We start from the raw sequence: 24,848 nt of genomic DNA on the forward strand, positions 1-24,848 counted from the left end.
TTCTTCTTCATATTGTTTTGAGTTATATTCATAATCTGTTGGTTGATTTACTTAATCAAGATCAGCTTAAAAGTTTCTGAAAACAATTCTCTGAAAGCTGACCGTGCTGCCGTTTCCTGAAGTGGAAAATTGGCAACTTGCTTCCAATTTTAAAGAAGATTGTCTTTTAATCACTTCCATTTTCATAATTGTCAGTATATCAGAAGTCAAATCTTAAAGCTGGAAATAAGCAAGTTGTAAGTGGCAGACAACATGCATCAGTAGCTTTTTATTTCTTTGCTTCAAAATAACCGGTTTACCACTGTGGTATTGGATGAGAACCACCATGAAAAATGTGATTGAAAACCCTGACTATTCAGTTTTAATACTAATGCAGCATAAACATTTAGACAAGATCTTCTGGTGATTGTGCGGATGTTTTGCACTTAAAACCATGTTTCTTTTATGTTTTCCAAAAGACTCTCACCTTGACAACGAAAGAAAAAATACCTGAAGGGTCACACAAGGGGACATTTGACACAGGTTTTGTATTTTTCTTTGTTCTCATCGTGCCCATTGAATTTGGCCTCAAGGAACTCAAACAATGAAAAGGTTCACAAGGGCAATTCACAAATGTGTGTTTCCTTACGCAATCATGCAGTTCAGAAAATACTGAATAAAGGTGTCCTTTTTGTTTCTTCAAAAAAAAGTCAATGAAAAATTTGTAAAAAAATTATTTTATTTTACTACTCAAAATTATTGCAACCCCCCATAGCACTTACAACACCTCTGAGTAAAACATGGACATGAAGAATGCAGTGGCATGTTGGTTTGTTTTCATCACATGGATAAGTGGTTAGCTTGCAACACCTTCACCTTGACTGTCAAACAGCATTGCAGAGTGACCCTTTGGTATGGTAATCCCTGTGTTATGCAGACACCTACAGGTGAATACAGACTCTAGTATCTGAAGTCCTGCTGCACGTTTTAACATAAAATATTCTTTGTGCAATCTTGTTCAATAGTGCATCTGTACAAAAGAAAGAGCAAAGGTCGAAATGTAAACAGTTCCATAGTCAACACAGAATAAAAACCTGCTACACAAAAATGATTATTCCGTCTATATGTAGACTAGAAAATCAAATAAACATAAAATAGACATAAAAAGTCAAATGGTTAGCAACCAGGATCCTGAGTATCCATCAAGTAACCTCTGTGGAGTAAGACTTGTGCAAGAGCTGTTGTCACTACTTGTTCTTGTGTATGAGGTTTCCTACTCGTTGGATGAATTTCTCCAGCTTATTTTCATGGTGCCCTCGTGAAGCCCGGCCGACGCTGTGATCTGTAACAAACTCTACTTTTGGAGGGCCTTTGGTTTTATCCTGAATGTGTGTGCTTCCGAAGCTGTGTGCAAAGCGTAGAGGGTGTTTCTTTTCCAACGCGCAGAAAGGCTCAAATCTGCTGTACGGGCGAGTCCCGGCACTGCTGCGATCTTTGCTCCAGCTTTCTGAGTCAGGGTCTGTCCTTGAGCTATTTGCAAGACCGGCAGTAGTACTGGTTTTGGGGACTGGATTCTGTGGTGGATTTCGTTGCTCCTCAGTTCCGAATCGAGGCTGTGAAGGTTTTAGATGGTCGTCCTCTAGCGGGTATCTCCTTTGTCCCGGAGCGGACCTGACAGAGTTGCTTGTGCTTTGGTAACGTTGTCTTCCTTCACCTGACATCTTCTCATCATCCTCGGCTGTTATGGTGTCTGTACTTGTACCTGACTTCCAACTCTGTGTGTCGAAGTTACTCATTGAACTCTCTTTTTTCTCTGGTATGTGTAATAATGACTTTATTGTCTTGGTGCTCTTCTTCAGATAAAGGTGAGAGACCATGCTGTGGGATTTGTCTGACAACTCTTTTCTATTCAGGTCCAGAGCCGCTGCAGACACAGTCCTTAATGGTGGCTCCCAATTGGGAATACTGGGGCTCTTCGTACTTGTGATACTCTTGACATCATAGTGAGACACAGATCTTTGATCCTCGTTAAGATTCGACACGTATCCACCATTCTGTGCATTGATCCCTGTTGTGCTTCTGTTTGCTTGCATCCTTGTATAAGCACCATACATGTTGGCTGAAGGCTCATGTTTGTAATCAGTGTTTGATCTTGGATCTGCCACGCTGTGCCTCTTGTTCCAGCTGTCTGTCCCAATATCAGGGTTTGTGATCATGTGTCCACCTTTAGCTCTACTGAGACTAGAGTATACAGACTGGTACGTAGTGTTTCTACCTTGACCATAGGTCGGGTTATTCCGATGGTCTTCCAAAACCTGTGAACTTTGCCTCTTCAACATGAACTCGTCCTGATTCATTCTGTTTTCAGTGGCTGATGTTGGATTCCACTGCATCGACGAGTAGTGCAAAGGAGTGTGTTGTGCTGTTGAGGAGTTGACATAATTGGAGGAGTTGTTAATGTGTCGGTTTGGCTCCATTTGCTCTGGTATTGTGGACTTGAAAGCAAGGGAAGTCCTCATTCTTCCCTGCATGAAGGAGTTAGCTTTGTCCATTGATTCAGACTGGTCCAAAGAGTCTCCATATGGGACGTCTGGGTTTTTGAGGTAAGACTCGATCCTCAAAGTGCGCATGAACGATTTTGACGTATTCTCCAGTGATGGCATGTTCTGCTGAATGGACACAACTTGTTTGTCGTTGCCATTGTAGGACTGACGAATGTTTTGACCTCTGTACATCTGTGGCAAATAATTGTCCATGTGGTAGTTGTTGATTCCATTTCCTGCTTCTCTGGAGATATTCCAGTTGCTCGCTCTGGGTCTGATGTTCTCTGGAACATAGCCACCTTGCCTCTCACCGGCATAGCTGTGCCTTTTCAAGAAGTCCATGGCCTCTGTTGACTGATATGGGGGCATCTGGTTTGGACCACTGATCCCGTTTTCGCCCAAAGGCCCGAGCTTGTTGGTGTCCTCTTCAAAGAGCCTGTCTTCAAAGTCTCTGGTGCCCAGCTTCCTCTCACAGGTCTTCCTATACACTGTGTCTAACGTATGCCTCAACTGGTCCCTGCGGTCAATTTTTTGGGCAGAATGAGATTTTGGCAAATTCTGCCGCCCAAGTGATCCATTGCGTTGGAACGATCCCTCTGGGGGGCAAAGTTCAGCCGGAACCTTGGAGCGGGCGTAGAGAGTTCGAAACTCCTCGTCGTAGGACTTTACCAGGTGTCCTGTGATGACCTGCACCATGCTCAGATTGATCTTCTCAAATGACCAGGAGAAGCTGCAAATAAAGACAAACATTTACAAATTTACCACAGAAAAAACATACCTAATATGTAACAGAAAAGTCTGCTGTATGGGCCTGTGTCCACTTAATACTGTTGTACTGTTTGTACTGTACTTGTACTTTAACTCATCGCGATTTTCTAGAAAAAAAACAAAAAAAAACAATGAAGTTCAGGTTATCAGCGCTCGGCGGCCTGAGCACAAAAACGCCCTCATTGCCAGCTGCTTTTTGTCTCTGCGTTCACAGTGCTCTTAGTTTTAAACTTTTGGAACACAGTCTTACTCGTCAATGTCACTTCTATGTCACTGACCAATCAACATCAAGAAAGTCAGGACTTCTGATATCAAATGTATTCTGATATCATTGTTTTTTGTCAAAAACAATGGCAGAGGAGAAACTGATCTGACAAGTCTTTTTTCCTTTTTTCAGAAGTACAAGTTCCAGGTCTGAAGCTGCGGCTTATACCAGGACAGGCTTCCTCTACATTGTTTTTATGTTTTCTAGGTAAACATTCTAGGTATGTTTTCTATAACTGTTGCCCAATTTTATAGAAATTTTTTAAAAGTCCTGTGAGGAACCTCTGTTCGGGCTTTTGTTTTGGCGACCCCCGTGCACGAAGTCGTCTTTGCTGATCCTGTCCTGTACACTTAAAAGTGCTGTCTTCTGATGAAAAATCTCATCCTGCTTTCTATTAACAATATTTTCCATGTAAAAAAAGGTCATCAGAAGCTCGACTTAAGAACTTCATCTGACATCTACCCCTCCAGGTGTTTATTATTTATAGGCTTGTTGTGTATTGGGACTGTAATGTCGATATTGTTGGTTGTGAGTGTCAATTTACAAGGTATCAAATGAGTTTCACCCCTGTGGATAAATAAAGTCTTCTAATCTAATTAAATCTAATCTACCCAGCAACTAGGGCTTGAAATCTTTGGGTGTCTCGATTCTTGGGGTCATGATTCGACTTAGAATCTATTTTTGATTCAAAAGGATTCTGGATTCATGATTCAAAGTCTATTTTTGAATTAGTTCATGCTTCAGGATCTACTCCACTCATCTGTGAGACTGGCTGAATTTCTTCCTGCTCCATTTGGCATTCCACTGAATTAAAGAGCTAGCCTTAGCACTTAGCAGGGAGTGACTGATTAGCCAAAAAATAAATAAATCGATTTTTGGAAGTTGTGAATCTATTTAAAATCTCAGAAGATAAGAATTTAAATTTTTACATTAATCGATTCATTGTCTTCCTCTTCTACTAGCAACAACAACAGGCATTAAAAATATGTAGAAATAGTAAATCTTGTTGCAGATGGTCTGCTTCTGTAGCTCATTATGGGATATCAGTAATAATTCCAGTATGTTTCATAACCAGCTAAAATCTCCTCACAGGAGCTTTAAACCAAAAGAAAAGTTTAAATTATGACATTTTCTACAGAGTGAAAATAAAAGTAGAGCTTGGCTTCATAAATGCGTTCAGTTTACACCTCAGTGGTCTTAACCACGGCTCTTCTTGCACTGCAGTTTCATTTACCTGTATGATCCATAAACGGCTGTTTGGCAGTCGACTAAAAGAAACCTCTGCTCCATTGCCCCATGAAATTTAGCTCCTGATTGACAGAGGTAATCCTGACCCTTCACGGTGCGCACCCTCATGTTCTGTGGTAGGAGCAGTGACAGGAAAATTTCAGAAAAGATATCACAGCAGAAGGTAATAAGTATGTCAATCATCACATAAGCAGCTGAGAAGATGTTCTGTGAAGATTACATCACTCTAAGGATTAGAAATGGGTAGTACTTGTTGAAGCACTGCCATAGTTGTTTGTGCTGGCATGTGATGTGTACTTAATGGATAGGGTGTGTTTGAGTCTGTTACATCTCTTGCCCAGATAATTACAACCCGCCCAAAACAGGAAGAACCAGGTTTGGATTTAGCAAAAGACATTTGTCAGCACTGTTAAAAGGACTTATATAGATTAGGCTCTTTTCAATAAAAATCCACCAATTGTCACCTCTAAAAAAAAATCCCAAATTAAACTTCATATCATGTTCCTGTCAGTTAAATCTGTACAAAACCAAGTGTAACAAGTGTAGTAATGACTCATTGGGTGTTTAAGAAACATTCTGGAGATTGGAGTTGGCCGGCTGTATGTTCCTGTTTCCATGACACCAGAAAAATACCCCATGGCTGTGGCCTCAGACATGAAAGTTGTATCCAGTATTCTTTTGGATACATGTGAACACAGGGATCGCACTCTAAAACAAACGAGACGACGTCGCCTAGAAGAGGAGGTCTCGCTTTCAACTGAAACCTCGAGCGATTCATTTGCCGTGAGAATGCAATCAAGCCAGAACTGGGCCGAATAACTAGTTGACGCCTCACACTCGATTACAACTTCAGCTGTCAGCGTAAAAACGCATTATCTCAATGGTCCGAGTCACTTTATATTTTGTCCCTTTTAGGTTAGCCACCTGTTGTTACAATGTTTGAAAAGAACGACACCGCTGTGCCTTTAATGACTCATTTTACTTTAAAAAAAACTGCAAGACAGCTTAGTTGTCAAGTCAAACGTAATATACATCTTGTAACATCAAACATTTCACTTCATTTACTGTTCCCATTGGCTGATTTTATTTACTTTTTGAGCCGTAGTGAGTTGTCATAACATTCGATCTACAGGAAGTTCCAAAAACAGATTTATATCCAAACAGGCATTTAGCACCTTGAGTTTAGGACAGTACAAAAATTTAAAATAAAAGCGTAACAAAACAAACTGTTTTGAAATGCAAAATAATGGATCTTTGAAAATGCGATTAACTGTTTAAATCCAGGGATTCATTGGGATTTAAAATTTGACAGCCCTGATTACCACTTCTTCCAATCTGTTTACCTATGCAGTGGGCAGTTGGTGTGTGCTTTGGCCCGCTTTACAATTTATTTATTTTTTCACACTGAATCATTTTATCAACGTAAATAGAACAATACAAAGAGCTATAGGTGTGAAGGCAACCAAAATGTTGAACAAGAAGTGACCCAAATGTAGATTTGTCATTAAAAAGCATAAACTAGATCAAAAAAGCCAGACTGGAAATGAATTAGAAAAATTTGTTGTTGTTGTGTATATTATGAGAAAAATGAAGGCATGCTTGAGAAAACTTTCATGAATTAGCACGTTGAAAATAAAATGTATTGATGGATGGCTGTTTTAAATCCATACTCACTCTGAGCTGTTGAATCTTTACGTCTTGATTTTCAGCCATAGCGAGGAAACTTTTCAGATGGAAATCATCCAAAAGGATATAGACCGGGATTCCTCGTAAAGATGCATCCACAGCTTCTTTGAATAAATCGACATCAGTGAACATGTCCATCACAATGGCAATGACCTGTGGAGATTAATGAATCAGGATCAGTCCAGTACCAGAACTTAAAACTTGCCCAAATCAAACGATACCTATTTCAATACCAAGCCAATAAAAAAAAAAGTCCAAGGCACCCTAGGCTTATTTCTTGTTCTTTTTTTATACCAAATATTACAGGCAAACTCCTGAACACAGTTTAAATAGCACAAATATACTGGCAATGTTTCAGTGTGCAGGTTTTAATGGATTGAGTCTTCTCCAGCACACCTGTCTTATGAAAAAGGTGTAGTTTGTTAGGGTGCAGGGTTCGAATCCAGCCTGTGGCTCCTTACCAGCAGGTCGTTTCCCTCTCTCTCTCTTAATTTCTGACTCTATCCACTGTACTGTCTCTTTAACAAAGGCATAAAAAGCCCTAAAATAAACCTTTGCAAAAAACCCATTTGTGATTCCAGTAAATTATTACCTCTGCAAGAACACACTCAATAATATCATCGACCATGAAGTAAAATGTAACAGATTGTGAGTGCTTGCATGAGACGGACTGTTCAGTGAGAGCAGCCAATATGAGTTTTTCTGAGATCAATACAAGGTGAGAGGGGATTTATAAGAGATCATTTTTCTGTGCCTGTAAGTTACCTTACATGTATTGATCCCAAATCCTGGTTGACATTCCCTCATATATTTCAGCACCATATCACAGAGTTACAGATTCATCCTGACATCGTGCGTTCTGAAAAGACTGAAAGCAACACTGATTCTGTGCTCACGCTGCGAGCTCTAATGAACTCGCATCCTGTTATATTTCATGGTGTTGACATAAATATATTTCCCCCTTTAATGTCTTGTGAACTTTCTGTTCAGAGATGTCTGTCCCTCAGATCAAACATGAGAAATGTCAAGATATTAGTCTCTTTACCTTGATGTATGTAGGCGTATATTTCACCAAAATATCTCTTCTGACAGGCGTGACATTTGTATCCACATTCAATTTGGGCTGCTTCACACTGCGGTGGTTGTAATTATAGTGAAGGAAGGAAAATCGTTTAATTAGCTCTTTGTCAGACGGCGCGCTGTATTTTTGTTTTCTGCAGACCTCTCCCATCAGTCCTTCGCTGTGTAATTGGACTTAATTAAGAGCCGTTGAAGCAGCTGAAAGGTTGTAAAAATCAATGCGACGGAATACTAACGGAATACAAACCACCATCATTTTGAGCTTTAACACTTCTGAATCTATATGATTCACACTGGCACAAATTGAAAATTACTGAGTCATTGTGGGAAAGATCTGACGCCCTACTGTAGTGCCAACACTGCGTCAGGTTCTCACACTTTCTGCTAATGTTGCTGAGTTGCAAAACCAGATTTGACCGTAACAACCCCATTAGTCACTCCTTACTGGAAATGAGAAAACATACTAAGTCTGTGCCGCTGCCTTGATGGGGGAAGATGTTTGGATAGTGACATCGGTCTTAAACGTTTATTAAATAAGCAGAAAACACCTGAGCCAATTTGCTGCTCCGAGACCGATTTGACAGCTTGAACATCTGAGCACATGGCGGCAGCCTCACAGGCGGTTGTGTTTACCTGTCTCGCTTCCTGAATCTTCTTTCGGATCACCTCTTTGATGGTGGGGCTGTTTTGTCTCGCCGGATGAAACAGCAGGTCTATATTAGTTTGTATAAGCTCATGCATGACCTCCGGCCAACCCAAGTCCAAATCTGGTGTTTCCACATCCGAGTGGACGGGCCAGTACGTCCCCGAGGACGATTGGGTGTCCGGTGAACCTTTTATTTCGTCTTCATGGTTTTGCGGGGGAAGTTGTTCCGCGTTTTCAGTAATGAAGAGAATCTCATCGTCGGAGAGGAAGCCTCCGATACGTTCCCCCTTGAGGAATTCCTGGTAATTGTCTCTGCCGCCGCTCACCAGGCGATCGATCGCCAGCCGATAGGTCTCCTTGTAGTGGGGTTGGATGTATTCCTCTGATTTAAATTCCCCTCTCAAGGACGATAAGAGGGAAAACTCTGGAGACCCCATCTCTCCCGATCGTATCAGTGGGACCTGTCAGGGATAATAAAATTCAATAAAATTATGTGAGAGGATAATGGAGCAAACATAAGAGGGTGAAGAATGCTGTAAAGCTGGCTCCTGTTGTGCCCGATAACACAAAGACAAAATGTCATGTCTCTTGTGTAACCCAAACCACAACGCTTTAGCACAACCACAATGCAGTACATGGCTAGGTTAAATGTGTTAACACATCTTACGAAACTACACACTGAAAAAACATAAATCTTAGCGAGTGGAGTTGCCTCATTTCTAGTCTAAAACTTCTGATTACATAAATTATAAGCCACATTTCCTTTACAAATCCAAAGAAACATCTTGTTTTTCTAGATATTACAAGGGGAAAATAAGGCCTCATTGCTTGTAATGAGTAAAAACAAACTCTGCCAGTGGGGATTTTTTTTTTTTTTACAGTTCTGCGTTTTCAGATTTTTTTCAAATTTGTTAAGTTTCTTAAAATGAGATGTACAGTAATGTCTTATTTCAAGAAACTTCACAAGTAAAATTTCCTGAGAAAGGTCAATGTAGTCTTTAGCACCTAGTCTGAAGCACATTTTCTTTTTTGACTCTGATTTGATGAAATTCAGGCCTTATTTTTGCCTGTAATATCTTGAAATAAGATGTTTAAACATGTCAGCCAGAAGTGGCTTTTTTACTGGAAATCTTGTTGCCACTCTTGCTATGATTTGAGGATATCTTGCATTGTAAAAGTCTGTTTGACAGTTCGATGCCTTAGGATCAAATCATTAACTACTGTGTGAGCTCATTAATGAATAGCGAACTTAACAGTTCCTAAGTAAGACTGAACAACAGGTTTCCTTAGTAAGAAGATAACAGGTTTTACAGTGCATTTGGGTTTCTTTAGAATAGACTGATAAATACTCTGTAATTATACCGGTGTCTCAGTGTTATTCGTTTCGGTTTAAGTGAGTCTGAATCAGATGATTTACTGGGACATCTAAGGAAAGAAAAACACCTTTTGTTGTTTTAAGCAGGTAGCTTGTTTCTCAGTAGCTTCATGTGACTCTGTGTACTTTTTAAAAAGGTCCCAGTGTTTGTTTACATTGGGATTGTGTGTACCACAGTAGGTACACACAATCACACCTATGTACACACATTTAGGTAGCACATGAAGAGGATCAAAAACACAGCAATGCTCTATAATTGGACTTACTTTAACATATACATGCCTGCTCTGGGAATGGATGAAATGAGATTCACTTCAAACAAGCCTCATCACGTCACCTGACTCATCATTTATAGTCAGTTAACCTGTTCACACTGAGGATTTAAAGCATGACGAGCAGCTCATGGCCATGGGGCAAATGTCACCTGTAATGCACCTCCCAGTTAAAGTGAGGTGAAAGGAAATCAATCATGTCTGTGGAGAAGTAAACAGCCGCATGTTTGGTCTCAGTATTCTCAGTTGCATTATTCTCAGGTGGACTCAGATGATGCAAGGCTAAATCACGTACTTGATTGATCCCTGAGAGGAAATTCAGGTTTACGCTCTGTTACTGAGAGACCTGCTTCTCACTCTAACAGGACTGAAAGACACACATGCACAAACAGGACCTGTGGACATGCACTAGTGGAGAGACGTCAGAGTGGGGCTGAAACACACTGCTACACCCTAAGCTGTTTGGGGGGTTCGGTGCCTTTCTCAAGGGCACCTCTGCGGTACTCTGGAAGAGACCTGGCACCTCTCCAGCCACCAGACCAACTCCCATATTATGGTCTGCACCAGGACTGGCCACTCGCCTGTTCCCAACACAAGTCCCTACCTCCTGCAAAACTGTTGTTTTGTTTTTTTACAAAGGGGAGAGAACCCTCTGAAAGATTTAATCAAACTTATTTTTATTTCAAGCACCTTTATCTAAATAAATGTATCTTATCTCAATCTGATTTTAAGGGGGTTAAAAGAATTTGGTCCTTTGATACTTTTTGATACCACATGTTTTAACACGATACAATCTCCATTACTTTAATAATCAGTAGAATCGAAAAGTACTGAAGATTAAAAAAATAAAAAATAAAGTCTCCAGTCATTGTTTTTAACCAAAAACCGCCATGAGCAAACATGCGAAAGAGCGCTGTCTAAATTGCACAAATAGGTTGGCAACATACCAAATCATTGCCAATGTATTTGTGCAGTTGAGACAGTGTGAAGGAGTTTGGATTAAAAACAGAAAATAGTAGATGACCTGGACTCAATTCTTTCATGCCGTTTTATAAAAACAGTCGTAGGTATTGTTTGATTTTTACTAGTAAAAACAAAAAGTGCTCTGTGGATGGAAAGTAGAGCAGCAACTTGAGTTACGAGAACATCAAAACGACTTAAGAGACATCACACAATGTGCACGAGTCTGTATGAGTCTGAGTTTCTGCTGGTCCTGGGTCAGAAAACAGTCCTAAAGCAACATTTGTTTTTTTAAACAGACCAAGCATGTTTTATTTCAAAGTAAAACAATAGGTATTCAACATAAGCATATCCCTCTGTTATCATATCTACATTTAAAATTGTGGAATCATTGTGAGTGCAGCCCTAGTTGACATCATAAATTCCCTTAAAACCCCCCCGGCTGAAAGCAAACATCTGTTACAGTCAGTCAGAAACAGGTGATGTTTGAGACTCTCAGTCTTGTTGTTTTAGTCTAGAGAATGTGTTTTCTGTCATATAGAAAACAGCCCAAGTACAAGAACAAGTTTACTTAGTGATTATAAAGCGCCATAAAGCTGCTTTGTGGGAAAGATTGTGTCAACATTTCACTTTCAGGAGAATTAAACATCCTGTAAAATGTAAAGTGAAACAAATGAATCAGCAGGCACGGCTGTCCTTTAATTCTGCTGTTTGCTTGATAACTATATGCTGACACAAGTTTTGGATATCAGCGATTGTGCACACTCAGCCGGTGCATCATTTAAATAGATATGTCACACGGTGTCATCTAACAATGTAGCTTCTGTTTTCGTTTTTACATGTAAGGAATACATACTGCACATCCCAATCTTGTGTAAACAGCCTATTTATGTTTACAGATGTCATCTCAGCCCCCTCGCTGTGTAGACTCTTCATTTCAAATTGAAGCCAGTTGACATTCCCCACAGAGCAGCTTTCTTGTCTTGAACCCTCTTAGAGGTTTTAAAAGCACAGTGAGCTACTTTACAAACTAGTCTCTAAAGCCCAGCAACAGTCACTTACATTTAGATTGTGAATTTAGTGAAAATCCTCTCGACTGCTCCCAGAGTATCTCTGTCAGGTGTGTATGTGTTCAGCTTATGGTCAATATTTAGAGGAGCTTCTGTCTCGCAGCTGGAGGAACAAAGACAAGGAGGTGTCTCGACACGACAAGCAGTCTGCAGATAGAGGGTGTGGATTCCAGTTTTGACATGCAAATCAGGCGGGCTCGAAACTTGCTCACAGGCAGTCATAAACCTGTTTGAAATGTGGAGCCACCCCCCCACCTCTTCCCTGCTCTCTTCAGGGACAAAGTTCAGTCAGAAGAAAATCAAGATAATGACGGGCATAAAGAGGCTTTGACAAGCATGTCAGTGTCACAGGCTCTGCTCCTCATTTGAAGAGCTCTTTGAAATTTGTGTCCCTTGTTGTATCACTGGACATGAAGGGGCTGAAATGACCAAATCAAGCTGCACTTCTGTGTTGCATGCAGATATATATTTTAGAATCAAACAGACTCTAATGCACTCAAAATAAACCAGAGACCATTACGTCCTTTTTTTTTTCTTTCTTCAGAAGTGGCTGAACTATCAGGGCGGAGTGCAACAAACTGTGGTGAGAACACAGCTTCTGCGTCTGTAGGGAGGAAACAAATGCTTCTGTTTAATTAAAAAGATGCAGCATAGCATGAAGCCATGTTGGATATTAGGGCTGTCATCATCATCAAACCAAATTTAAACCTCATTCAAACTTTAAACTTTAAACTTTAAAAAAAAAGGGGAGGAGAACTAAAGACCAAAAAACATTGGTATAAATAATCCAGGATATAGATCCCCGTTTTAATACCACGGCAACAAAAGTTTAAGTCCAAGTCCATCAATGTTGGTTACTTTCTTGTTTTTTATTAACAGAAAAGTGCAGACAAACTCATGCACACCTTCTAAATTGCACAAATATGGAAATGTTGCCTCTCAAAGTCGCAGCGTTTGATTCAAAAGATTTGAAGTTAATTTAAAGCTTTTTACATTCGGATACTATTGATCAATAAAAATAACAAATATTGTATCATTTTTAAAACACTTGGTATCAAAAATTCTTACAACCTACTTGGAGATTTATGGTTTTCTCTTCCTTTCTTTGTTTTTAAAACTTGCTTTCAAGAGGTTTTAAACATATAACAAAAGTGCATTCTTGGTTGACATTTTTAAACCCGGTTCGGTCAGCTCTCATTAGGTCTCTTAGGAAACTGGCTCGTTATGTTTTATCTCACATCTCGATGGTGAAAGCTGCCGTCATCTGTCATTTCAGTTGACCAAAATTATTCCCTTGAGGGCTTAAAGCTAAAACAGCATCCGCTTGAGTTTTTTTTAAGTGGCTGCAGAAGAATACATCATTTTCACATACTACCCCATTGTCCCCAAAAGTTTGGACATTGTGTGAATTAAAAGTAAAAACTGTTCTCTAGACTCAAAGTAGAGGGAACATCAGGCTTGTTATCAGCACTCAGTTCAAAAGCCAGTTTTCATGTTGGTGTGGGGGTGCATTAGTGCATGGCATGGGTAACCTGCACATTTGTGAAGGCACCATTAATACTGAACCATATAAACAGGATTTGAAACAACATATGATGCCAAATAGCAAACTTTAGGCCGTGCTCATTACTGCAAGACAATACCAAACCACATTGTGGACATTGCTGTTGTAAAAGAGTGCAGGGATAAGCGGGTTTTCAAGTGGTCCAGGGTGATAAACCCATTGAAGATGGAGCTTGATGTCGGGTGAAATAAGACAAAGGACACCTTTAAATGTTGAACGGCTGAAATCCTTCATTAAGCAAGGTTAGAAAAATATTCTGCTTTCAGAATAACATAAACTGATCTCCTCAGGTCCCAAAATGTTGTTAAAGGAAAAATTATGCAACAGACTCGGAGTGGTAAACAGGACCCTATGTTGCTGGAATCAAATTAAAAATATTATCATCTGTAAACAAAAAAATGACATTTCTCAGTTTCAACATTGCATATGTTGTGTTGGTGCTCTTTTCGGTTATATTCAGGGATTCAGTTGTTTCGCAAATTATCACATTCTGTTGTTTATTTACATTTTACACAAAGTCCTAACCTTTAAGGTAATGGGGTCCTAAATCCTCATGACATGTTTAAGTAAACATGATTATCTTTGTGTATTTATTTGACAAAGATGTTCCATTTCATGCACTTTGTTTCTGGCATTGATCAAAAATGTCACACTCTATTTCTCTCTGTCTTTTCTTATGTTTGAACGCACATATTTTCACTGCTGACATGCAAGACTGAACAGAAACATTCATAACACGGTGTGACGCAAACAGGTTTCCTTATGTAAAGACTGCCACGCAGTAATCCCTCTTTAGCACCATCCACATCTGATCTTTGGCATTCAGTCCTTTTCATGCAGGTGATGCACAAAGGCGTTAGAATTTAATATCTCTAACTTTTAAGGATGCTACATATTTGCACCTAAAAACTGAAATCATCGCATCTCTTCAGTGGGATTGCATAAGAGTGTTCATTTTTGAGCATTTGAGTGTCTTATAGTTGAAGAATGACTTTACTTTTTGGACGATGATGGCCTCGCTACAGGCACATTTTTGGAAGTTCAGGTTGAAAACATTTTGAAACAAAACAAGGAGTGTTTGAGAAATTATTCACAGACGAAATAAACAAGTTGCAGAGATTTTAGTTCATCAAATATACTTCTCAAAATGCATGTGATTATGTGTATGTGTGTGTGTCTCTCAGTTCTTCACTGAAATCAAATACAGCTGCTAAGCGTTAATCAGACACAACTCCCTGTGAGGCAGCAGGGTGACAGGAAGAATGCTGTTACCTTCAAGTGTTGGAGGAACTTATAGTTTGGGTGTCAGCCAGCATCATCGGCGCTCCACTATCAGCCCTCGAGCTTTTCTCAGGTCAGCCCAGGTGTCAAGCCCAAGACTTTACCTAACATTTTGTTAAATGACACCGGACCTCCCACCGGCAGTAGCATACAGACACACACACACACACACACACACACACTGACCTCACATCCGAATACCTGGACATGAAAATGCACCATGCACACGAGGTTATGTCTTCCCAGAGACACTTTCCCAGTCAGTTCTGGCATACATACTCTAAGAAATAATTATTGGGAAATAGCTCTATCTGCTTTCTTGTCTGTAACGTAAGAAGGACTAACGTAAGAAGACTACGGGCCTGAGTCAATTCACAGCAATTTCTGTGCTGGCAGGGCCCACAACCTCAATTTCAGAGTGCTTCTCACCAGAGCTTATTGTTGCTAGGTTACAAAGAGGGGCTCAATGCACTTCCACTTCCCTCTGTAGTGCCCATTAAGTCTGCTTTAAGTTGCTCCACGTGCCTAATATATTTAATTCAGGGAAATTTCACATAAAAAAGGCATGAAAAAAAAATTATCTTTTAGCCCTTGAAGTTCTCCCCTTGAAAAGAGGAGTCCAATAATTTTCCACCATTGTTGTTGACAAAGCTGATATCAGATGTCTCGCCCATACTTCATTTAGATTGATCAGGTACAAGTGTGTTTAGCCCTTTTTAGAGTGCATTTCTGCAATAGTGCTGTAATGAAGCTCCGCCGTCATTACGTCTTTTTTTTTTACATTCATAATGATTCTACATAAGTATTATATTGGACAGCATTGTTAAAGCACAACCTGTAAAGAAACAGCAGGGACCTCCACACACCCACACATTCAGACATGAACACACACACACACACACACACAGCGCCGTTCTCCTCCGCTGGCTCCGCCGATCCTGTCTCGCCCCTGTAACAACTCTGTTACTACCCCTGAAGTCGCTACAGAGTAGAGCTGGGTATTGTCCAAAACCTCAGAATTCAAGTCGATTTCAATTCTTTGCGTGACGATTTGATTCGATTTCGATTCGATTTTGATCAATAGGCTAATATGCTGACAGGAATGCCCGGATAACTCATCACAGTGCCTTCTGATATTTGTTAAATAATTATTTGTGCATTTTTTGTGGTTTAGAACAAACTGACTCAAAAAATGTATTATATCGTTGCATTATTTTTTAATAAAACAAATGAATAAACATTTAAGTGCATATTTGTGCCTGAGCTGAATTTGCAACAAAATAGTAATAAACATAACAGTGCTGTAATGGCATGGACAAAAACTACATGTAAAGTGTGAAGTGCACAATTGTGCCTGACCTGAATTAACAGCTCCCAGAGTGCCCTAAGTGGAGAGGGGCGTCATTAGTATTAGTATGAATCGATACTGAATTGGGAAAATAATAATTGCAATGCATTGATGATTCAATATTTTTAACCAGCCCTACTACAGAGGTAGATCAATTTGTCCCCACCAATTACGCCTCTGCAACATTCAGCAATATGTCACAGCGGCGTAAATATCTCACCTTGAACAGGCTGTCTGACTGGGGCTATTGAGCGCAGCGGCTGAAGACAGCTGACGTCGAGGATCGAGATTGCTTAACTGCATTGGTTTTGTACTGAAAATGGGCGATGCGAGCGCAAACAACAACACAAGTGAACACTAGCCCCAATACTTCCAACCCTAGCTAAACATGAAGCTACAGCTAGCTTGTAAACGTAGCTATCCTCGGGGAAAGACTTAAGTTACATACACCAGGGGTGTCCAAAGTGCAGCCCGAGGGCCATTTGCGGCCCTTGAGGGGATTTTTTGCGGCCCGTGACTTCAAATGAAGAATCAGAAGGTTTTGGCCCGAGGCCTTGATTAAGATTGGCACATTATCCTATTTTTCTTTTTCATGTTAACAAGGGCTGAACAATATTCCTAAAATAGAAAATGTTCAGTAACATGTATGTTGTTGTTTTTTTTAATCTACAGCTTTTACTATTTTCCACATTTTTTTGTAAACTATGAAGAAAAACGTATGCAAAGTTTTCGCAAACAAGCGGACTGTTGTTTAACCGTTTAATGACCTGAGCTAAATACAGAAAGCTTTTCCAAAAAACATGAACCACGTAAAAAAAACAAATAAAGTAGAACGAAGAAATCAAAATATTTGATTTGACTATTTTTTCAACTATATTTAAAAAAAAAAAAAACCTGTGGCCCGCGAGCGATTCTAACACGACAATTTTGGCCCGCAAGAAAAAAAGTTTGGACACCACTGATATACACTGTATATCTCTTTTGTTTCATCCCGACTATGTGTTTAAACATCAACTTCATTATCCTGAAAAAGCAAGCTAGAGACTAAATGTTAAACTTTGCTAAGCTAACCATAAATGCTGTCCATGTGAAATGGAATCAATTTAGCATCTTACTTCCCTGCAAGACAGGCATCAATTTTGTTTTCAAAATCATCACATTATTCCCTCAAAGCGTTGACAGGATAAAACGACACTAACAACCGATCATGTTCCTGATTCAGCTGCACATTTTAAACATCTATGAGACTTTGAGGTGATGAGACATGTTCTCTTTTTATTCTGTCATCATAAGATGGAAGATGATTAACGGATTATGAATTCAGTTGAACATGTTTTTCTTCTTTTTATCACTAATTAAATCTTAGCAACAACATTTCATACAAATCATTTCTTCCTTTCCTGCCAAATCTCCTGTATCTTATACGTGTATTACTGAGACGTTGTCAGGAAATTAAATCCATTCCAAATTTCATTACATGATTAATAATAATTAAGACAAAAAAAACTTTAATTAGATCAAATTAATGTGGAAAATTAGATTACATCATCATCGTCATCATCATCATCATCACTGAAAATGCTTAGCAGGAAACAATGATAATGCAATCAAGATATTCAACAATTTTGACATGTAATCACTGTGTTTTTATTTTATTAAGACAGACAGACAGAAACGTGTCTGGTAGCTCTGCAGAGCTACGCCTTAAAAGAGCCACAAAGAAAGAACAAGATATCTCTGGCATTGTTAAGCTGCGTCTTGGATCTGGGCGTGTGAAGATAAAGTAACGTATGTACTCAGACTCGGGAGTTTCTCCTCCTGAAGTGATCTCCCTGTGAGTCACCTTTTGTGACACCCAATCTCGGCACCGGTGCAGTCGTCATGATCAGTTCCTCAGGCTGCTCTTGTCTCCTGCTGGCAAGTCTGAGCAAGTGACGTGCTGTTATGTCTCCACGAGGAGCTTCAAATAAGTGAAACACAGGGCTGGATAAAGATCAGCATGATCACTCTGATCACTCATTACACTCCACATACTCAGGGAAAGACTCGGTCTCTAAGGACTGTGTTTGTGTTGGAGGGTTACAATAATTAAGCATGGTTTTCCTTTGAGTAACACACTGAGCAGACACATAATTAAAATCAATATTTCATAATATCATCACACCTTTACGGCCTGGGTCCACAGAGAGCTTTTTTTTTTTTTGTTGCACTGGCAGTGCCCATTTTACACCAAGACCATGCAGTTCATTGTCAGCGTCCTGAGCGCTAACCGATGGCGCTAACATGCCCTCAGCATCAGCTGTTTAGTGGCACGGCGCTCAAATAGTCTCAATTGAAAACGGTTCAACTTTTGAAAAAGCGTGGCGCCCTTCAACGTCTCTTCTCCCACACTTACCAATGAAAATCAAGAAGGGGCGGGACTTGTCGTATCAGCGTTGTAAACGACTATGGCGGAGGATAAACCAATTGACTTGACTTATCCAAGGTTCAATTTCCAGGTCTAGAGCTGTTAATGCTAGGAAAAGACTCCAAGTTCAAGTTTTCTTGGTGATACATCCTTTAAATAAAAACAAATATTAAGCACACAGAGCTATAAAACATCTAATAGTTAGCACAAAGGGAAGTGGAGGTAACCATGGCAACAATAAACAAGAAGCGCTCTGAATCTGTTGTTGTCAGCGCTGCCGGTGCAAAAATCGATGTCTGTGGACAATAGGCCCATATCCTGCATTATTGAAATCAGCACTCTAGATGATGACAGTAACGTTTGTTTCGTAAGGTTCACGACACATTCTCACTATCTGAGACATGAAAGGTGTCGGCTGATTTCAATTGTAGGTTTGAGTGTAGAAGCTGGAACAACGATCTGCAGAGCCACATATTTACACTCGGGAAGGAGAGTTGTTTGACCTGTTTATAACAGGTGGTTGATAACAGCTTGTTTGGTTTGTGCGATGGGAAAGATTTTGATCTGCAGAACGAGGAAGTAATCAGTGTGGTGAGGCCACAGCAATCAAATAACACCACCATGGTAAGTACTTCAAAGTACACAAGAAATATGTCAGCACAAACGGAGGTTCAGGCTTCCACATTTTCTTGCCTCTCAAGGTAAATATGTATTTATTAAAACACTAAAACACATCAGACTGGACAACCCAAGACCCTCTCTCTCTTTCAGTCCAGATGGCAGGGAACTAACATCAAAACATGGATTTATCATCTGAAATCTCTGTTACCTCAATCCTACCATTCATTTGTATTTTATTTAAGTGGCGGCCTGACGACCCAATGTGACCTCCTGCACTTCCAAAAAAAAAGTAACAGAATACTTTATTTATGGAGTTTTTATTCCAGCAGAGCATGATGCACGATTAGTCCTGAGCACTCTCTCTGTGTGTTCCTGCCAAAGGGAAGTTTTCGTCTTAGATATTAACATATTGGCCGACGCATAACGCATAACCTTTATGAACTTTGGCCGGCCCTCTTCCCCGAGGAAGTTACAATCGTTTCCTTTTCTTAAAAACAGATTGTGTTGTTTAAAGGGGGCAACATGTTACTCTGACAGCTAGCGTTTGAAATATGTACTGCAGTGTAAATTCAAAACATTAGAGGGAGCTGTCTCCCCCCCCAACCCCTCCTCCCTGGAGTCGATGCGGACACTGAAGCTTCAGTGTTTAGCCAGCTCTGCATGGGTCTTGTTTCTGTGCGCTTACCTCTCACCATTTTTCAAAAGCATCTCCAGTATTGATCCTAGTTTGAGCACATTTCTGCTCGTGGAGCTTATTAGAAACATGCAGAGGCTTTTTAGGTCGGGTACAATCACTTCTATCTGAGCCAGATAGCTTGCCCGATTCCATCACTGCAACACCTGTTAGTTTGCCGTTTGCCTGGCAAAGCGAGGCATGTCCAAAACGGCTGAGTCGGGGTGTCTGTAAACCGCGTATACCTTCTCTGGTCCAAACAAATCCAGAGCATTCAGGACCAGGATCTAAAGTTAGGAGGAGGACATACTGGCTGCTGCATTGTTGTCAGAGAAGCCAGCACTTCAACACAGCATGTTTCCTTAATGTCTGATCATATAGTAAGGTCATTTTATGATTCAGGTTAGTAGATATCTTACATATTGCTCCTTTAAGAAAATCCCCTTCTTATTGTTCATCGTTTTTGTGAATCAACCGTTTGATGTGAACCAAACTGTGAGCACTGATTCATAACTCCTCTCATCTGAGGAACTCTGACTGTGCCATTACACGCCAAATGTACTCCTCCTTCCATCACAGTCTGATCTTTTCACTGTTTAAAATCTGATATATTTTGTGTTGATGGAATGTGTTTTTGTGTGTGTACAGGGTTCAGACTCAGCTATTCGGTCGTTGAACTTCCAGTCTAAGCTGGCAGTAAAATGTGTCACGTTGGATGGACAGACATCTGCTGTGCTGGATGTCTGCATTTCATCAGATGCACGACAGGTTTACAGTTTGGAATGCAAACAATGTTAACAGCTTAATAACCCTCTTCTTCATACTGATAAGAAGAGGCATTGGCGCTCGAGGTCTTTTTTTTAGCACAGGGACATCCACTTGCTGCTGTCACACATTTCCAGCTTGTTGTAAGCTTGTTAACACACGTCATCACTTTTCAGACAAGATGTCAGATGTCTGCGGTGGACATGTTGTCGACTGAATGTTTGATTTTTTTTTTTTTTTTTAAGCTGACAAAGGCCTTTCTTTAAATGATAAAACCAATAGCTGTTTTACTTGTACTCCAGAGAGTGCACAAGAAGAAAAACAATTTCAGCATCAGCTTGTTTCTTTTGTTGGTTCTGAAGATTATCTTGCCAGATTTCCCCGTTGTGTGAGGTTATGTAAAGAGTAATCTCCGGGGCTGCAGATTTTTAAATCAACCCATGTTTATTCCCCCTCCACGACTTCATCCATAGCTTTACTTTTTTCTTTATTTAAATAATGCCAACCCTTCTTGCCCATCGTCCCCCATGTTTGTTTGTTTTACCCCATAATGTCACATTTGACCACAAGAGATTTTCTGATATTTCATTATATTTGTTCATGAACCGATTGTTAGTGTGTGGTGTTCTGTTTTGGTCAAATCGTTTGCTCTCTACACACTAAATCAGAGGGTCTTCCATTTGTATCATCTGTAAAGAATTTAAAGACCTTTTAGTGTAGGACAGACTTCAGGGAAAATAAATCAGCTGTCCTTCACTTATACATGGTTTCAACACCATATCTTGTTACCTAATTTGGGAACGTACTTCTACATGACGTCTCAACACCACCTTGAGTTTGACAGGCAACCAGATCTTTTTCTGATTCAACAAATGTCTGTTTTAAAGGAGGTGTTCGCACGTCAAACTATCTCATGAAGTAAGTGCGTAGGACATTCAACTGGCACATTGTAAAGAAAAAATCCTGCACACTCCTCTTGGTAAGCATCACCAATTTATTATTTTAGAAAAGCACTGACAAGGTTTTATGGTAGTACAACCCTGAAACGTTATGCTTTTTTAAACTCATAAATTGGAGATGCTTACCAAGAGTATTGTGCAGGATTTTTTTCTTTACAATGTGACAATTTAACAAAAGTCAAAAAGAAAGAAAACGGCATTGGGAATAGCAAGATGAATCAACTTTAAAGATATTTCATCCATGAAATGGATTTTATTTATTTTTTTGCACTGAGAATTCCTCGGTCTGTGAAATCCTGCTCAGAGTACTTTGAGGGCGGTTACACAGTGGAATTACTTTCTTTATAAAAGAACTGCTGCAAACTATGAAATCAAAAGACTGAACATGAGAAACTTGAGGCATGTGTCATCACCATTGAAAAAGTCACAGAGATGGAAAGTTTAAAAATATAGTCCCTTCAAAAATTGTGTCTAAGAACATTTCCTCTCTTTCATTCAGCCCACTCTCACTCAAGCACATTTTGTAATGAAACAAATAAATACACCTCCGGTATTGCGTGGTATGACAAAGTGTTTGCTTGTTCTCTCTTTGTCTCTGAAAACTTCTCGCTCTGGGTTTTCGTCATGAATCTGAGTCACAAACAGGATCCCAGTGGAAAAACAACTTTATGTGTCTTGTCTTAAATTGTCTCTATTGCAAGGCTTCATAGACAAACAGGATTTGATATGAGATAAAATGTTTATTAGAAAAAATAAAAGGGATAAATACAACGAAAAAAAACATACAGAGGCTAGAAGCCAGAACGTAAAATCAAATCAAAATCAAAATCACCATCCTGGGCGCGCTGTTGGCCAAGGGGTTGGATCCCCCCCCCCCCAAAAGTACTGAGGCAAGAGTCCTCAAGCGGACTGCCCAGGATCAAGACAGACCTGGGGCTCCTCTCATTGAACGGTCTCCTCGGTTTCCAACTCTATCCACTGTCCTATCAAATAAAGGCAAAAAGACAAAATAAAAAAAAGAGCTCAATCCTGACCCCTGGTTAGATTTGGCGCTTACAGATTGCGGGTTCAAGGCCGACACAAACGCCCATGTTACCTCTGCCTTTGGTAATGCACAGAGGCAGAATGATGGGGTGAAGTCGTACTGCCCTCATCGCCTTCAGAGATAGTAACAGAGGAGTGATGGGGGAAGATTACTTTGTTACCGCACTGTCGGGGTATCACGTTTTTGTTGTTGTTGTATCAGGTAGGTGCGATGTTAATCGTTCAGTAGAACAGAAAACTAACAATAATAACATTACATCTTATTCAAGGCGTACAGGTGTTTGTGTTTGTCCAGTGACGCCACGGTTTGGTGCATAAAGTGGTGAAAAAAGTGGAGAAAAAAGGCAATCATGCATGCGGTACTCACACCCAAATGCAGGAGGCAGCAGTGATCGTAACTGCTAGTAAACAACAAACAAAGACAAATGAAAAGAAGACGCATTCACAACAAACACATGAAGAAAAAGAGTAATATACAGCAGCAAGATCAATCAATCAATTTTTATTTGTATAGCGTCAACTCATAACAACGATAACAAGATGATACCTAAGAGCCACAGTCTTTAATTGAGATGGGCTGTGTTGGGGCGCTGGTGGCCTTGTGGTTAGTTTGTGCACCCATCGAGGCAGAACGGGTTCAAATTCGACCTGTGGCTCCATTTCCGCATGTCATTCCCCAGAGTCCCTGCTCTATCTCTCCCTCATTCCCGATTCTTTCCTCTGTCTTGACTCTCCAATAAAGACATAAAAAGCCCAAAAATAAATCTTTAAAAAATAAAAAAAGAGACGGGCTGTGTCTGAATCCGCATATTTTCGCACTATTCAAACTAAATATGACGTCGCATTCAAGAATTTTCATCATAAAGCCTGCCTCCTCCAAAGTAAAATAAGGGAGACGGGTCAAAATATAGAATTCAAATGAACAGATACATTTTTCTCAAACTCAGTCTTGCAAGGTATTTATTATAACCCAATTCTCAGAGAATTTTTTGACTATTATTTTAAGCTTTAAAACGTATAAAATGCCATGATTGACAGCTCTGCCGACAAATGCAGCTGCTGCATCGAAACTCTCTGTGACTAACAGATAAACTGTATAAAACATAAGCTCCGATGAAAACAATAAACTTCAAGAAGAAGTTTTTGAAGCTTTTCAAAGAGAAAAATCCAGACTCATAGTTCTAAACCCAAAACTTCTGCTGATGATTTACATTCTGCAGGGGGTAAACAATGCCACAGCAAATGGTTCTGAGAGGGTTTCGCTTTTTCGACACACCCTGAGGAAATGTGTTGTTTGAGTTTGGATGCTTTAGAGATATGCTAAATGATAAGAGTCTCTCAGAGTTCCCTAGAGTGTGTCTGAAATGTCCCCTTGTTAGTGATCTGTACTCCCTGGATGCACAAACGAAGAGGAGACACTGACATCTGAGTAGTTTCAACAGGAAATGTTAAGTTTATTGCAACTGAGAGCTGTTTTTTTTGTTTTGTTTTTTATGTTGTCTGTTATTTTTGCTCAAAAATAAAACAAAAACAACTGGTTTCCAAGTGAAAGTAGAATCCAAAGCTCTGTGAGCCGTAATGAGCTTTAACAACTGACAGTTATAGTGATAAAAAAAAAGTGTACACTTACAAAAACTAAGGGAAGACACTACAATGAAAATAAAACAACATGTTCTCTTGTCCTGCAATTTCTGTAAATCTATTGACTTTTTTGAAAACTGTGACCATGACAGCTTGAATGCACAAATCACATTAAGATTAACCTTCACGGGTGCTTTCTGTAGCCATGACCCTGGTGTGTGTGAAATAATAAGTGCGTATGAAAGTGAATACATTCTATTAATCCGGTCCATTTAACAACATGAGTCACAAATTGCTTTTCATGAGTATTTTACAGAAAGAAAAAAAAAGCACACAAGATAAAGTGACTTCTTGAGCCACACAATTAAAAGCATGCACGACGGAGGACACAATTCACAAAAATACACAATCCCTTTACAAAAAGGGACGTCTTGCACAAAACTTAACCTGAATACCTACAGTATCTGATTTTTGAGTCAACAGAGTCAGCAGACTGTTGAGGGCATCACAAATGGCCTCACAAACAGGACTTCAGGTGTGTGCATGGCAAGTTTAGAATATCTGACTCGAGGGCACCTGTTTGCTGTTCAGCCTGATTAGGACCCTCCCAGCGCTCTGACCATTGATCCATGGCACATTATGTTGGAGTAGGAGATGATACATAACGAGCAGCAGTTGATTATTATACTGCAAAGTAGAAAAGAGAGGAGACA

The 24,848-nt window shown here is 39.9% G+C and overlaps 1 protein-coding gene across 1 annotated transcript; it reads right to left on the reverse strand.

The window, feature by feature from the left end:
• Positions 1–705: 705 nt before the first annotated feature.
• On the reverse strand, positions 706–12,068 carry fam83b (family with sequence similarity 83 member B). Its single transcript, XM_061039629.1, has 5 exons — positions 11,885–12,068; positions 8,203–8,676; positions 6,478–6,642; positions 4,790–4,914; positions 706–3,252 (listed from the first exon to the last, which is right to left on the reverse strand). The coding sequence occupies exons 2-5, from the start codon at positions 8,650–8,652 to the stop codon at positions 1,227–1,229; spliced, it is 2,766 nt and encodes a 921-aa protein (XP_060895612.1). The 5' UTR covers positions 8,653–8,676; positions 11,885–12,068; the 3' UTR covers positions 706–1,226.
• Between the last annotated feature and the right edge of the window lie 12,780 nt (positions 12,069–24,848).

The sequence above is a fragment of the Labrus mixtus genome, chromosome 6, assembly GCF_963584025.1.
Source record: "Labrus mixtus chromosome 6, fLabMix1.1, whole genome shotgun sequence".
Lineage (NCBI taxonomy): Eukaryota > Metazoa > Chordata > Actinopteri > Labriformes > Labridae > Labrus > Labrus mixtus.

Excerpts from the sequence above, each read along its gene's own strand:
- fam83b (XM_061039629.1), bottom strand. The coding sequence starts at position 8,652 with ATGGGGTCTCCAGAGTTTTCCCTCTTATCGTCCTTGAGAGGGGAATTT. Across the intron at positions 4,915-6,477 it reads TAAAGATTCAACAGCTCAGA|AACATGAGGGTGCGCACCGT; the intron begins GTGAGTATGGAT and ends CTCCTACCACAG. Across the intron at positions 3,253-4,789 it reads GCCGTTTATGGATCATACAG|CTTCTCCTGGTCATTTGAGA; the intron begins GTAAATGAAACT and ends CTTTATTTGCAG.